Raw genomic sequence first — 15063 nt, forward strand, 5'->3', positions numbered from 1 at the left:
GTTAAATTAGATAAATAGACTAATTCTTCCCGAGGTCACGAACAATCTCAATTGGACAGCTAGAGCAAAAAGACCGTTTTATATCGACAAAATTTTTAGAGCCGCCATCAATTAACTGAAATGATTAATATCTGAGCCAGGAGGTTTCGACAACCCTGTAAATGCTAGTTGCTGACTAACACTTGCTGAGATCGCGCAAGGCCTGGGAGAATTTACGAATGCAGAAGACAAGGAAATTTCCGCTCGTTCCCATCTTGACGGAATTGACACTTGATGCCACTTGCATTCCTTGACCAGCTTTGAGCTCAGTGAAACCCATATTTTAGGTAAGCTATCGTTTCAGTTCGAAGAAGTACATCGTGTGCTTTTGTGATGGTAGCATTGGCACTTAAGGGCATTGCATTGCTGCAAAAGTTGCTATCAGACTCCGGCGAAGTCGGACATCATAAGGGTCGCAAAGACAAATATTCCGAAATCATCTCTCACTTGGACTGCATCCCCGATAACTTGAATCACTGAGCCGTGTATGGGACAGAGTCGTATATGAGCGAAGTCGTTGGAAAAAGAAAGCAGTGAGCTTTTTCACTGATGAATCGAAAGCTAAAGCTCTCAATCTACTTTAGTAACTGATTAAAATCGTTTTCAAAGTTGTTTACTGACCGTTGATTGCAAACGGTTTTAGAATTAGTTAGACAAATATTTGCTGTAAGGAATGCATTTGTGAAAGGTATTATAGCTTTTTGCAGCCCAATTTAACGTTTTATCCTGTTTTGTGTTCATTAGAACAACATCACTGATCTTTCTAACAATATAACTCCTTCTCTATAAGCATTACGTACCCAATCTGCTCAGCCCTCACTTAACCTTCTTATTCTCATCTCAACTCAATCGAAATTATTAACCTAGTTGGCAAATACGAGTACAAGTCTTTAGATGCAAGCAAAACTAAAATATGCCGTAATATTTGGATAATCCATATGCAGAACGAAGAGTTCCGGTGCATTGTACTAAAAATAACTTTAGTCAATGAATAGATTCTGAGTGTGGCCATTTTCTGGTAGCTATAGATACCAATATAAATTCAGGATACCGACATGGAAACATTGCTTTTTAAAAAGTGTCAAAGACCACTTCGCTTAACATATGAGGAGGAAGCTTGATATACCGATAATGGACTGAGTTGAAAGTTGAACTTTGTGTTTTAATTACGACGAGAATTGCCACATGATCGAACCTAACTGGATTTAAAGTAGTTATAGTAGGTTGAAAATAAAAATCCATCGCCGTTTTGTTTTAACTTGTCCTTTCCGGTTAGAAATCAGAGAATTTTTCGTAACTTTTAATTTTCTTAAGCATAAGTACAAAGAACAATTTTAATGCAATTATTTTCATTTATTAGAAATTCAGATTATTTGTTTATAATAACTGAAGCAACTAATGATAAATTTATGGAGCGAGTGTGGTCGTAGTAGTTGTTGAATTCGCTGCAACAGTTGAGTTGGCAACAACTGAGGGTGTAACAGTTGTACTGGCAATAACTGAGGGAGTAACAGTTGAGTTGGCAACAACCGAGGGTGTAACAGTTGAGTTAGCAATAACTGAGGGAGTAACAGTTGAGTTGGCAGCTGGTGCAACAGTAGTGGATGTAAGTGGCCTGAAAGGACGTGGGCCAGGACGACCACCACAACCACCAGGACCGCCAGGACCGCCGGGACCACCAAAACCACCAGGGCCACCAAATCCGCCAGGACCACCAAAACCGCCAGGACCACCAAAACCCCCAGGGCCACCAAAACCGCCAGGACCACCAGGACCGCCAGGACCGCCGGGACCGCCAGGACCACCAAAACCGCCAGGGCCACCAAAACCGCCGGGACCACCAAAACCGCCAGGACCACCTCCTAGTTGTGGACCGCCAGGTCCGCCACGTCCGCCAAATCCACGAAGTCCACCGAATCCTCCAGGTCCACCACGTCCACCTCGTTGGCCTAAAAATTTTTTATATTAAAATCTGCCAAATACTGAGCAACTATTAACTAGAGAAACATACCATTAACAAGGACCACGGCGAAAGCGATGAGGAATGATACCGTAAAGAACTTCATATTTAGCAGTAAGTGAACTTCGTCAAACTGTTAATATTATTTTGGTACCTTAGCTCTTATATAGCAGAAGTTCATGAAAGTGTCAACAAATAAAGTTTCGCAAATTGGAGAAATTTCAAACCAACTGTTAATACAATTTTTATTCATATGGTAAGTAAATAAAAATAAAATGCACGAAATCGAAAAAGTTCCGGAATTAACGAAAGTATAATTAAAATAAATATTAGACTGCAGACTAGACTAGACTAACGATTCTAAGAAAACTGGAAGTTGATTCGACGCAAGCCAGACCAAGTGAGATTGCTCCAAAATGGCTGGAGTGATCGAGTTAAATTTTCACACGACTTACTTAGATATGTCTATTTGTGAGTAATAGGCGAAGGATCTTTTAAGCCACTCTGAAGTGCAAATCATTCTTCTTCTCTTTCTCCACCTGATCTTTCCAACGGAGAGGAGGTCTTTCTCTTCCCCGGCGGGTACTGCGTCGTAAACTCTCACAGCTGGAGTGGCCTCGTCCATTAGGATGGCCCAGCCAGCGTAGCCGCTGTCTCTTGATTCGCAGAACTCTGTAAATGTCGTCGTATATCTCGTACGTTCCATCGACTGAATGAAAAACTGTAAATCTTCCGTTGAACCTTTCTCTCGAAAACTCGTAAAGCCGACTCATCAGATGATATGATCGCCTATGCCTCTGCACCATATAGCAGGAAGGGAATTATGAATGACTTGTAGCGTTTGGTCTTTTTTCGTCAAGAGAAGACTTTATTCCTCAATTGCCTACTCAGTCCGAAATAGCACAGTGGATTTAATATTTATTCTGCATTGAATTTCGAGACTGACGCCGTTGTTGGTGTTAATCTTGGTTCCAAGATAGCCGAAATAATTTACGAAAGTGATAACTGTTGTCGCGAGTGCGACGACTGTTTGTTTGCAGCCAGGACCAGACCTATTTGCTTTGCCTCCTTTTTCAGTCTAGAGAAATTAGAACTTAGAGCGCGGTTGTTGAGGCCAATGATATCAATATAATCGGCATACGCCATCATCTTTACACTCTTATAAAATATTGTGCCTTCTCGATTCATCTCTGTAGTTCGGAATATTTTCTCCAGGCGTAGATTTAAGAAGTCGCACGATAGGGAGTCGCCTTGTCGGAAACCCCGTTTGGAGAGATCCCTCTCGACCATGACGGATCTTACAGTTTACACAACCGTATTAATTTTGACTTATTTTATTTACCATACGCCAATATATACAAAATTAAGTACCAAAAAAAAAAATGGTATAGAGATAAGAATGTGGAAACTGTTATATACACAATCGGTTGAATGTAAGTAACGAGTTAGTGGTAGATAAACAGTACATTTTTGGTGTGCGAGATGAAGGCTTGATATTGTATTTTCCTCCGTAAAAATCAATGTCTGTGTGTAGTGAGTTTACGAGATTAGCAATCTTATTATTTGGTCCGTGGTATACGTAGTTTCTGTGAGTTCTTTTGAGTCAATCAGACCGTTGACAATTTTGTAGAAAAATGCCACATCAGAAACCTTCCGACGCGATGTTATGCTGTTGGGTCTGAAACGGGAGAGGATGTCCTCAGTGGAGAGTCCCTGCATCCTTAACGATTGATGGAACAACAATGTCTTGCAGAATTTGTTTTGTATTCTCTCAACTCTGTTGATGAGTGTATCAGTATATGGAGACCAGATTATAAAGCCAAGTGAGCGGTATAGACTGACCAGAGAATTTGGGTTGTTGAAATCCCTTCCTGTTCTGATCATTAGTCCTAGCATTTTAAATGCTTGCACAGTTATTTTGTCAATATGCTTTGCAAATGTGAGTTTGTTATCTATTATAACTCCTAGATCCTTGATTTCGGTTAATTCCTGTAGATACTCGTTGTTGAGTTTGTTGTTGGTGACAATGTTGTTATGAGAGCGTAAGAAGGATACGACAGCACACTTTTTAACATTGAGATCGATATTATTTTTAAGGCACCAGGTTGACAGGCAGTCGATATCTTGTTATAGTTGTATGACATCGGAATCGTTTGAAATAATTCTGAATATTTTCAAATCATCGGCATATAGCAGACATTCAGACTGAATATTGTTTACAATGTCATTGATAAAAATATTAAAGAATAGTGGTGATAAATGCGATCCCTGAGGAACTCCAGACGTGACCTCATATTCTCTAGACAGATATCCGTTAACCCTGACTTGTAGGAACTTGTCAGTTAAATATGAGTTAAGCCAATCCAGGGCGGTGCCATTGACGCCATAGTTATTGAGTTTTGAGACGAGTATCATATGGTCAACACAATCAAAAGCTTTACTGAAGTCAGTGTAGATTGAATGTACCTTTTGTTCTTCACTCAGTGCGTTGAGTATATAGTTGCCACCCACAAATCCATGCTGTTTTATAGTGATGATATCCTTGAAGGTTAGAGATAGTTGAGCAAGAGCCAACTTTTCGAAGAGCTTGGCTAATGTAGATTGGATGCAGATGGGCCCTTAGTAAGTTACTTCAGATCTTGGGTCACTTTTATGTATTGGACTCACATATGACAGTTTCTAGGTACGAGGGAAACTACCTGATTGAATAGAGTAGTTAAAAATATGTGTGAGGGGCTCACAAAGCTCGATGGCGCACTTTTTTACGAAAATTTTTGGTATCCCATCGGGTCCGGCACATTTATATGTATTTAATTTAAGTAGCTGCTTGAGAACATCATTGTATTGGACCTTTTAGCTGTGTACGTTGGTTGATGATCCATTTGAGTTAGCAACAACGAGCTGATTGCCGTTAGTATGTGTGGAAAATGTAGACTTGAAATATGAGGTGAAAAGTTTGCTAATATCAGGGCCGGTGTCAGCTATTTGGTCCATCCAGGACATTGAGGATGATATATCAATGTTATTTTGTTTTTTATCTTTAGAGTACTATAACGGTTGTAATTGTGTTGGTTTTCCTTTTTCTTGTATTGAGTGTGTGCTAATTTTTTGAGTTTAATCTTGTTCATGAGTTCATAGGAGAACCAGCAGGGATAGGTACTGATAGATTTTTTGTGAACAGGTACATATTGGGATATTCCTTCTTCAAGACTATTGTATAACCAATTGACTTTACTTTCAATGGTGTCCAGTTCGTACAGTACCGTCCAATTGACTCGGTGAAAAAAAGCGTTGAGGCTGACGTAATCAGCTTTCTTGAATGAGTAAGTGGCTGGATTCAAATGTTCTAAGCTGAGTTGAAATTTTAGATTTATGATGATGGCGGAATGATATTTGTCCTCATGAACGCGAGGTTTATCCACGTAAGCCTCAATATTGCTGAAACAGAGGTCCAGAAGATTGCTCTGGAAGTTGTTTATGTTGTTTATTTGGATGCATTCCAGTAAAGCAAGTCCATCGTATACAAATTTGCCGCAATCGGCTCGGGGATGCTGCTTGCCAAATTGAAGTCACCTTTGATTTTTACGAAGACCAATTCCAAATCTCTTTCATCTATGGTAATTAAATCAACATGGATATGACGTTTGACGGCGATGAAGATGCCACCACCATGCTCTAGGCCAGTGCATATAGGATCTCTATCTCTTCTAAAAATAGTATAAGTGCTATCAGTTACCTTGCCATGATTTATTGACGAATTTAACCACGACTCAGTGATACAGAACAGATAATAACCACTAGCCGTTCATACTGTCATAAATTTAGACAGCTTTGTCCGAAGGCCTCTGGTGTTTTGGTAATAAATCTGAAGAGTCTTTAGGTTTCTTTTTCTCACTGATCGAGGGAAAATTTTTGTTCACTATCTGCGGTACTCCTTGAATGTATTGTTTTGCTTGTGTCACCATTTTTGCCAAGAGTATCAACTTTGGATCGTAGACCACAGAGATGAGACTGCTGTGCTGGAGCCTGATCAGATTTGAAAGTAACTGTCATTTCATCACGTTGGTTAAGCTTGAAAATCTCCCTAGCATCGGTCACTGAACGAGTCTCGATGAGCAGGGTACGTGTACGGCCGGTTGACGGACGACCTAGTCTTCGGATCTTGAATTGAGGTATCTTGGCAGAGATTTCGAAGGTAAGACTGCCGAGAGCGAAATTTTGTCGGCTTCCAGTCTGTCATTACCAGCAGCATTAGTAGATTCAGTGATGCCAAGGGCAATGACATTACTCTCTCTCCTTTTTCGATCGTTCATCTCCTTTATGATGTCTTCTGGAGATGATACATTCCTGAAGGAGTTGAGCTTGTTTTCTACGGAGAGGATCCTGTCACTCAAGTTAGAACATTTTTTTTTAGTGGCAACGCTCTGCTTGGAAAGATTGTGTACTTCTCTCTTCGAATTTCTTCTTGAGAATTATTTCGAATTTATCAATACTGTCATCTCCGCTAACATCTGACTCCTCGTCAGATGCAATATCGATGTCTCTAACACTAACCTCAAATTCACTGCATACGATGCATCTCCACTGTACATCATGTTTTTTGATATTAGTAGCAATGACTTTAAATTCTTCATTACTCAATTTTAGACATTCAACGTGGTACCATTTCTGACATAATGCACATCTTAGACCTTTTGTATTTTTTCGTACTGGTTCAGAGCAGCTACCGCATGCGCTAGCATCAACTTGCTTCTTGCGAGGCATGTTGAGTATCAGTGTATTCGCACTTATAAATGACGCAGACGTGAGTTGATCACTATAGTTGTGCAACAAGGGCAGAAGTAAATAAATTATACTTATTAATTATAATTATAAATTAATACATGTTTTCACTAATGTTTACTTATCATATTTTGCGGGGATACGGGCTCAAGCAAAACTAAAATATGCGGCAATCCACATGCAGAACGGAGAATTCCGGTGCATTGTACTAAAAATCGACGAAAAAATTCTAAGTGTAACCGTATTCTGGTAGCTATAGGTACCAATATGAATTTAGGATACCGACACGAAAACATTGCATTTTATGAAGTGTCAAAGACCACTTCGCTTAACATATGACGAGGAAGCTGAATAGACCTATAATGAACTGAGTTGAAAGTTGAACTTTTTGTGTTTTAATTACTACAAGAATTAAAACATGATTTAATTACTACAAGAATTAAAACATGATTGAACCTAACTGGGTTTGAAGTAGGTATAGTAACTTCAAGATAAAAATCCATCGGCGTTTCGTTTTAACCTGTCCTTTTCGGTTCGAAATCAGAGTAATTTTAGTAACTTTTAATTTTTTTAAGCATACGAGTACAAGGAAAAAATTTAATGCAATTCTTTTTATTTATTAGAAATTCAGATTATTTGTTTATAATAACTGAAGCTACTAATGATTAATTTATGGAGCCAGTGTGGTCGTAGTAGTTGTTGAATTCGCTGCAACAGTAGTGGAATTACGTGGTCCACCACAACCGCCACGACCGCCAGGACCACCACGTCCTCCTAGTTGTGGACCGCCAAATCCGCCACGTCCGCCTAGTCCACGAAGTCCACGGAATCCTCCAGGTCCACCACGTCCACGTCGTTGGCCTAGAATAGTTTAATATTAAATTCTGCAAAAAACTGAGCAACTTTTAATCAGAGAAACATACCATCAACAAGGACCAAGGCGAAAGCGATGAGGAATAATACCGTAAAGAATTTCATATTCACTAGTAAATGAGCTACGTCAAACTGTTAATATTATTTTGGCAATTTAGCCCTTATATAGCAGAATTTCATCAAAATTTCTTCCAAAAAGTTTCGCAAATTGGCGACATTTCAAACCAACTGTTAATACAATATTTTATACAAATGTATAAGTAAATAAAAATAAAATGCAATTAGTTAAAGTACGCCATTATTAAAATAAATAATAGACTGCAGTCGAGACTAGACTAATGGTACTTCACGGGGAATTTTCATGTTCTTTGGCCACTTATAATTGAAGTCAAAGCCCAAGCCAAGTTGGAAAAGTACGCTCGGTTGCTGCCGAAAATTTTATACTCACTCGAAACTGTGAGAAACACTTGGAAATTTAAAAATTTAAATTTTCTTTTCGGTGGTTGCTTTAAAAAAGCTAGAGCCTAATGGTGTCGTCACTTTTTGGACTTCCTTTGACTTCAGTCTGTATGGCGTTAGACTAGTTTAAGCTTTCTAGCATAGGAACTTTCTTGATCGCGAATTTTTGATTTTTTACTGGCTTCAAAGGAGTTATTTGATATTCTTAACACAATCCAAGTTCCACAATCCAAATAATTCTACATCTCCAAATATATTTGTAAATATGTTGAGCTCCATGCTTAGCTGAGATTTTTTAAGCAAGTTAATAATTGTCGATAGATTTAGTAGTGACGTCATCGAAAGGAAATTAATGTCAGTAAATCCCTTAGAAAATCTTTCTATTTTCCTTTTCCAAGACTACCTGATAGGCCGATGTTATTATTACTACAGTCTCTATTGCCTTCGAGTAACTGGCCCTTTAGATAGAAAATATAGCCGGTAGAAAGTACCCTCCCGTCTGTAAATGTCTTTGCAGTTGTGTAATTTTCTGGTTTTTTTAAGGAAAATCCCGTTTTCAAATGTCAGCTATTTCATTTCTCAATGTCTGAAAAATTCAATTTAATATTGGGTAGTCGAAAAAGTATTTTCGTATTTTGTCAAAAGATGTCGTTGCAATCGTATATCTCCAGTGCTACCAATCACATTGTGTCACATTGTATGGGCTTGGAAAGGTGAGATTTTAAGCTTCATTTAACTAAAATTCGGGGAAGTTGAATAAAGATTACAGCTGTTCCAAAAAAGAGTGAGGATAATGAAAAAATTCGCTTTATTTTAAAATTTTTGTATAAAAAAGAGAAGAATGCCACCTAAGCCACCAATGAATTTTGTGAAGGTTATACTGAGTGTGGTTCGATTGGAAAGGAATCATCCACTATGAGCTGCTTCAGCCTGTTCGAACGATTGATTCTACATTTTACGGTCAACAACTGATGAGTTGGAAGCAAGCAGTCGAAAAAACAGCTTGAACTGATCAATAGAAGCCAGCCCTGAAGCGGACGTCGAAGGAAGACGAATAAACGGGAAGACAGAAATTGATGCGGAGGTTAAAGATGTTCATCGAATAGCACTAATCTGCCAAATTGTTAAACGTCGGTTGAAAGAAAATAATTTGAAAGCCCGAAGAGCCGCAAAATCCCCCAAAAATGCATTTTACCTGTCTACATTGGTCCAGAGTAAGAGCAAATTGGTCCTACAATGAAAATAATCATACTATGTTTTCAGACAAAAGCGAAATAAACCTCATGAGATCAGATTCGGGAGTCATGGTTCGTCGCTGAGTCAAAGAACGATGCAGTGATACAATGATGTTCGTAGTATTGTAAAGCATTCGTCATATATTATGGTTTGGAGATTAATCCTAAATTTGGGGAAATAATAATATTAAATGGTACGTAGAAATAATAAAATAAAGTCTTTTACCTGCCATCGAAACTTTAACTGACCTCGTAGGAAAAGTAATTTTTCAAGATGATTCTGCACCGTGTCAGCGGTCAAAGTCGGTATGGATACCACTAACATTTTCATTCACGAATAGTTTTTGAAGTTCCATACACACTAATTATTACAAATATACTTTTTACTTTGCATATCTGAACGAATATAAAGATGTTTTGGGCATTGAGCCTTTTCCATGGCCTGGAAACAGCCCTGATTTCAACCCTATTGAGAACTTGTGGGCAATTATAAAGCACAAAATTCGACGCCATAAACCAAATAGCATTCAAAAATTGAGGGACATTGTTGTTCGATGTTGCCTTAAACAATATATAACCTAATAGTTTGGTCGCATTTTAGACTTTCTTCTTTCGAGCCTTAGTGCTTTCAAATTGTCTGCGCCCTGAAAAATTGCACAATCGACTTTAAAATCCACAATATCTTCACAAACATAAGGTTGGCTATTTTGCAATTAAAACGGAATGTTATTATTTCTAAAGATTTATATTGCTTTACTTATTTTTTATGTCATGTTGCGACATAAATCTTTCCAGTTAAGTTTTTAAGAATATTCTGACTAGTTTACCGCCCCTTCTTCCTCTTCTTCTTTATTGGCGTAGACACCGCTTACACGGCTATAGCCAACTTTACAACAGCGCGCCCCGATTGTTCTTCCTTTTTGCTGTTTGGCGCCAATTAAGAATGTGTGGCTAGGACCTTCTCTACCTGGTGTTTCCCACGGAGTCCATGTCTTCCTCATGTCGTGTTTTCACCAGCGGATAATGCACTGAATACTCTCAGAGCCAGAGTGTTTTCATGCATTCGGACGACATAACCTAGCCAGCGTAGCTACTGTCTCTTAATTCGCTTACAATGTCAATGTCGTCGTATATCTCGTACAGCTCATCGTTCCGTCGACTGAAGGACCCTTCTCCCGCAGAACATTTCTCCTGAAAACTCGTTCGGCCGAATCATCAGATGTTATCGTTCACGCCTCTGCAGCATACAGCAGGACGGAGATGATGACTGCAAGTCATGTTTGATCTTTTTTCGTCGAGAGAGGACTTTACTTCTCAATTGCCTACTCAGTCCGAACTGACTTCAAAGACTGTCAACAGTGACGTGGGGCCAAGTCGCGTGTTTGTTTGATGACAGGAGGTATTTCATCTTGCCCACGTTCACTAGCAGTCCTATAGTCTGTCAAGTAAGAGCGCGGTCGACTTTACTGGCAGTTAAAGAAAGATTTCGCTCTAATTTCTTCGCGAGCCGAGTGGCTGCTAAATATATGAGAAAGTCGAAGGCATTTGTACAGAAGTGGATCCAGCTATATATAGTCGATGATTTACCAGAACGTGGTTCAATAGGAAAGGTGAAAAAAAAAATATGAAAAAAATAGTGAATCTGTTTTCGCGGAATCCTGCTTTAACACTGCGGCAAGGACAGGCAAAAGGTTTAGATGTATCCTACGAAACTATCCGAACCCTTTTTCATACTCATGATCTGAAAAAGAAGCCTCTGTTGACTGAAAAACTTGTGACAAAGCGACTCGCTTGGGCGCATGAGAAGATTGATAGAGATTTTGAAAATGCCATTTTTACTGATGAATGTTCTATATGGCCACGTTCTGTTCTCACGCGAGCCTGGTCAACTTCCACCAATAGACTTGTTCAGCGGATCGTAAAATATGGAATAAAGGTGCATCTTTGGGGCTGCTTCGCAAAGCAGGGACTCGGCACTTTGTACCTCTTTACTGACAACCTAAATGCAAAGAAAATGATAAAAGTCTACAAAAAGGCTTTGCTGCTATCTCCAACGATGGTTCAACAGAAAAAATGAAGATTGAATCCTGCAGGAGGACAACGATCCTAAATACCGCAGCAACCTCTGTACTCAGTGGAAAACTCAATCTGGCATCGTTACATTCGATTGGCCGTCGCAGTCGCCAGATGCAAACCCTATTGAAAATGTGTGGGCACATATTAAACAGAAGCTTCGTGGAAGACGCACATACACTTTGAAGCAGGTGTCTTCCGAAATTCGTCGGAATCTGGAGATCCTAGCTACTAGCTACAATACGCCCGTCACATTAGTAGAAAGCATGCCTCGAAGATGCCAGGCAATTATCGACGCCGGTGGTGACTGGTCATATTATTGACCAAATTGCATCATTGTTTATAATGTGTACAATGTGTATATAGATATGAAAGTTTCATAAAATCATTTTTTTTTTATAAATTAACACGACCACGCTCTTACTTGACAGAATAGGGGTATTCGCTTGCTCTTGCAAAACCCTTGCACGGTGCAAGAATTGAATATATTTCCAAATCGTGCACCGGCACAACAACAAACACACGCAGAAAATTTTTTGCAATGGCTGTAAAATATGTCAGACCAAAACCCATGTATATTTGCGTGTAATGTCATGCAAAAATCTAATTGCAACTCTGTTTTTGCCGCCATTTTACATAAAGACATATTACGTTGTTAAATTATTGAGGAAGGTAAATTTTAAATAGATTTTATAATTTCTATTTAAAGTATAAAGATTTGTTACAGTTTTGTTTGTTAAAAATGTATGCAGAAGGTGCGCCAATTCACAATAGCCATGCATACTAGTCATTCACAATAAATTGACCGAATCAGCCGTTCATATATCACTAGATTCTGCAATGGGTGCTCTCGTGCCCTTGTATATTTCGGTATAGTATTTTTGCAATATGCAAGAGCAAGCGAATACCCCTACTGTATTTACTTCGCTTTCTTATGGAATCTGGAGAAAGCAGAACTAACGGCCAATGATATCAATATAATCGGCGCACCAGCATAGAAGATTGTACCTTCTCTATTCAGCTCTGTAAATTGAAGAAGTCGCAGGAGTCGAGAGTCGAGGGAGTCGCCTTGTCTGAAACCTCGTTTGGTATCGAACGGGTCGGAGAGATCCTTCTCGACCCAGGCGGAGCTTTTGGTATTGCTCAATGTCAGTTTACACAGCCATATTAATATTGCATAGCAACATAAAAGCAACTTATTTTCGTGCTGTGCAAAGCAGTTGACATGAAGCATACACTTGTGAAAGTTATTATAGCCTGGTGCAGCCGAAGTTAATGTTTTGTCCTGTTTTATGTTCATTAAAGTATGCTCACTCAACTCAACTCAGTAAAAATTATTAACCTGGCTAGCAAAATACAAGCCAATACAATATTTGGAAAATCCGTTTTCAGAACGAAGAATTCCGGCGCTTTGTAATACAAAATAGGCTCAGTCAAGGAACAAATTATGATTGTGAGCATTTTCTAGTAGCTATATATACCAATATGAATTCAGAAGATGAGTCAAATAGCATTTCGCTTAACATATTAGGAGGAAGCTTATTACTACGAAAATGAACTGAATTGAAAATTGAACTTTGTGTTTTAATAACTACGAGAATTACCACATGATCGAACCTAACTGGATTTGAAGTAGATATAGTAACTTGAAGATAAAAATCCATCGTCGTTTTGTTCTTACTTATCCTTCCCTGTTAGAAATCAGAGAATTTTTCGAAACTTTTAATTTTCTTAAGCATACAAGAAAAATTTTAATGCAATTATTTTAATTTATTAGAAATTCAGCTTATTTGCTTATAATAACTGAAGCAACTAATGATAAATTTATGGAGCGAGTGTGGTCGTAGTTGTTGAATTCGCTGCAACAGTTGTGGTGCTAGATGGTGCAACAGTAGTGGAGTTAAGTGGGCCACAACCACCAGGACCTCCAGGACCACCAGGACCTCCAGGACCACCAGGGCCGCCAAGACCACCAGGACCTCCAGGACCACCGCGTCTTCCTAGTCGTGGACCACCACGTCCGCCAGGTCCACCTCGTTGGCCTAGAAAATTTTAATATTAAAATCTGCCAGAAATTGAGTTACTTTCAGTTAGAGAAACATACCATTAACAAGGACCACGGCGAAAGCGATAAAAAATAATACCGTAAAGAATTTCATATTCACCAGTAAATGAACTTCGTCAAACTGTTAATAATATTCTGGTACCCTAGCCCTTATATAGCAGTTCATGAAAGTGAAATAGCAAAATTTCAAACCAACTGTTAATACAATCTTTTATTCTTTTAAGTAAATAAAATGCATGCAATTAGTTACAGTACGCCATTATTAAAATAAATATTAGACCGCAGGCTAGACAAGACTAACGGTGCACCATAGTTAATTTTCATGTTCAATTTTTATTCTCAGTCGCAGCATGTTGGTCGCTTGTCCGCAGATAACAACAAAACTACCACTTTCTAAAATAGAGATACTTTTTACAAAATTCATCGGCTTTTCATAGTCATGCAGTCCATTAAAAACTCATAGATCTGTCTATCAAGCATTTAGCAAAGATATTAGCTTCAAATTAAGATGCGGTGCTTTCAAATCATCAAACCTTTCGAGAAGTTGAAAAAGTTTAGAAGCTTTGCTATTCTTCTTCTTCTTAATTGGCGTAGACACCGCTTACGCGATTATAGCCGAGTTAACAACCGCGCGCCAGTCGTTTCTTCTTTTCGCTACGTGGCGCCAATTGGATATTCCAAGCGAAGCCAGGTCCTTCTCCACTTGGTCCTTCCAACGGAGTGGAGGTCTTTCAGAGCTGGAGTGTTTTCATCCATCCGGACAACATGACCTAGCCAGCGTAGCCGCTGTCTTTTAATTCGCTGAACTATGTCAATGTGGTCGTATATCTCGTACAGCTCATCGTTCCATCGAATGCGATATTCGCCGTGGCCAACGCGCAAAGGACCATAAATCTTTCGCAGAATTTTTCTCTCGAAAACTCGCAACGTCGACTCATCCGCTGTTGACATCGTCCAAGCCTCTGCACCATATAGCAGGACGGGAATTATGAGTGACTTATAGAGTTTGGTTTTAGTCTGTCGAGATAGGACTTTGCTTCTCAATTGCCTACTCAGTCCGAAGTAGCACCTGTTGGCAAGAGTTATCCTGCGTTGGATTTCTAGGCTGACATTGAGTGTGTACACTCTGTACCTGCTCGATTAAGTTCTGCAGCTCGAACTATTTTCTCCAGCAGCAGATTGAAAAAGTCGCACGATAGGGAGTCGCCTTGTCTGAAACCTCGTTTGGTATCGAACGGCTCGGAGAGGTTCTTCCCGATCCTGACGGAGCTTTTGGTGCCGCTCAACGTCAGTTTACACAGCCGTATCAGTTTTGCGGGGATACTAAATTCAGACATCGCGGCATAAAGGCAGCTTCTTTTCGTGCTGTCGAAAGCAGCTTTGAAATTGACGAAGAGGTGGTGTGTGTCGATTCTCCTTTCACGGGTCTTTTCCAAGATTTGGCGCATGGTGAATATCTGGTCGGTTGTCTAAAGCCACACTGATAAGGTCCAATCAGTTTTTTGACGGTGGGCTTTAATCTTTCACACAATACGCTCGATAGAACCTTATATGCGATGTTGAGGAGGCTAATCCCA

At 39.3% G+C, this 15063-nt stretch overlaps 2 protein-coding genes across 3 annotated transcripts; both read right to left on the bottom strand.

Moving 5' to 3' along the window:
• Positions 1-1371: 1371 nt before the first annotated feature.
• Positions 1372-13624, bottom strand: LOC105232928 (myosin heavy chain IB). Of its 2 annotated transcripts, none has more exons than XM_049448132.1 (2): positions 13526-13624; positions 1372-1988 (listed from the first exon to the last, which is right to left on the bottom strand). In XM_049448132.1, exons 1-2 carry the CDS (start codon positions 13578-13580, stop codon positions 1447-1449), a joined length of 597 nt encoding a protein of 198 aa, XP_049304089.1. In that variant the 5' UTR covers positions 13581-13624; the 3' UTR covers positions 1372-1446. The 2 variants fall into 2 exon arrangements, with proteins under 2 accessions (XP_049304089.1, XP_011213137.2); XM_011214835.3 differs by lacking the exon at positions 13526-13624 and adding an exon at positions 2051-2200.
• On the bottom strand, positions 7378-7850 carry LOC125776431 (probable H/ACA ribonucleoprotein complex subunit 1-like protein). Its single transcript, XM_049448263.1, has 2 exons — positions 7705-7850; positions 7378-7642 (listed from the first exon to the last, which is right to left on the bottom strand). The coding sequence occupies exons 1-2, from the start codon at positions 7757-7759 to the stop codon at positions 7452-7454; spliced, it is 246 nt and encodes an 81-aa protein (XP_049304220.1). The 5' UTR covers positions 7760-7850; the 3' UTR covers positions 7378-7451.
• Positions 13625-15063: the final 1439 nt, after the last annotated feature.

Source organism: Bactrocera dorsalis, chromosome 1, assembly GCF_023373825.1.
Source record: "Bactrocera dorsalis isolate Fly_Bdor chromosome 1, ASM2337382v1, whole genome shotgun sequence".
Taxonomy (NCBI): domain Eukaryota; kingdom Metazoa; phylum Arthropoda; class Insecta; order Diptera; family Tephritidae; genus Bactrocera; species Bactrocera dorsalis.

Coding starts and splice junctions, on each gene's coding strand:
- LOC125776431 (XM_049448263.1), bottom strand. CDS start 7,759: ATGAAATTCTTTACGGTATTATTCCTCATCGCTTTCGCCTTGGTCCTT. Junction 7,643..7,704: donor CGCCTTGGTCCTTGTTGATG/GTATGTTTCTCT, acceptor AAACTATTCTAG/GCCAACGACGTGGACGTGGT.
- LOC105232928 (XM_049448132.1), bottom strand. CDS start 13,580: ATGAAATTCTTTACGGTATTATTTTTTATCGCTTTCGCCGTGGTCCTT. Junction 1,989..13,525: donor CGCCGTGGTCCTTGTTAATG/GTATGTTTCTCT, acceptor AAAAATTTTTAG/GCCAACGAGGTGGACGTGGT.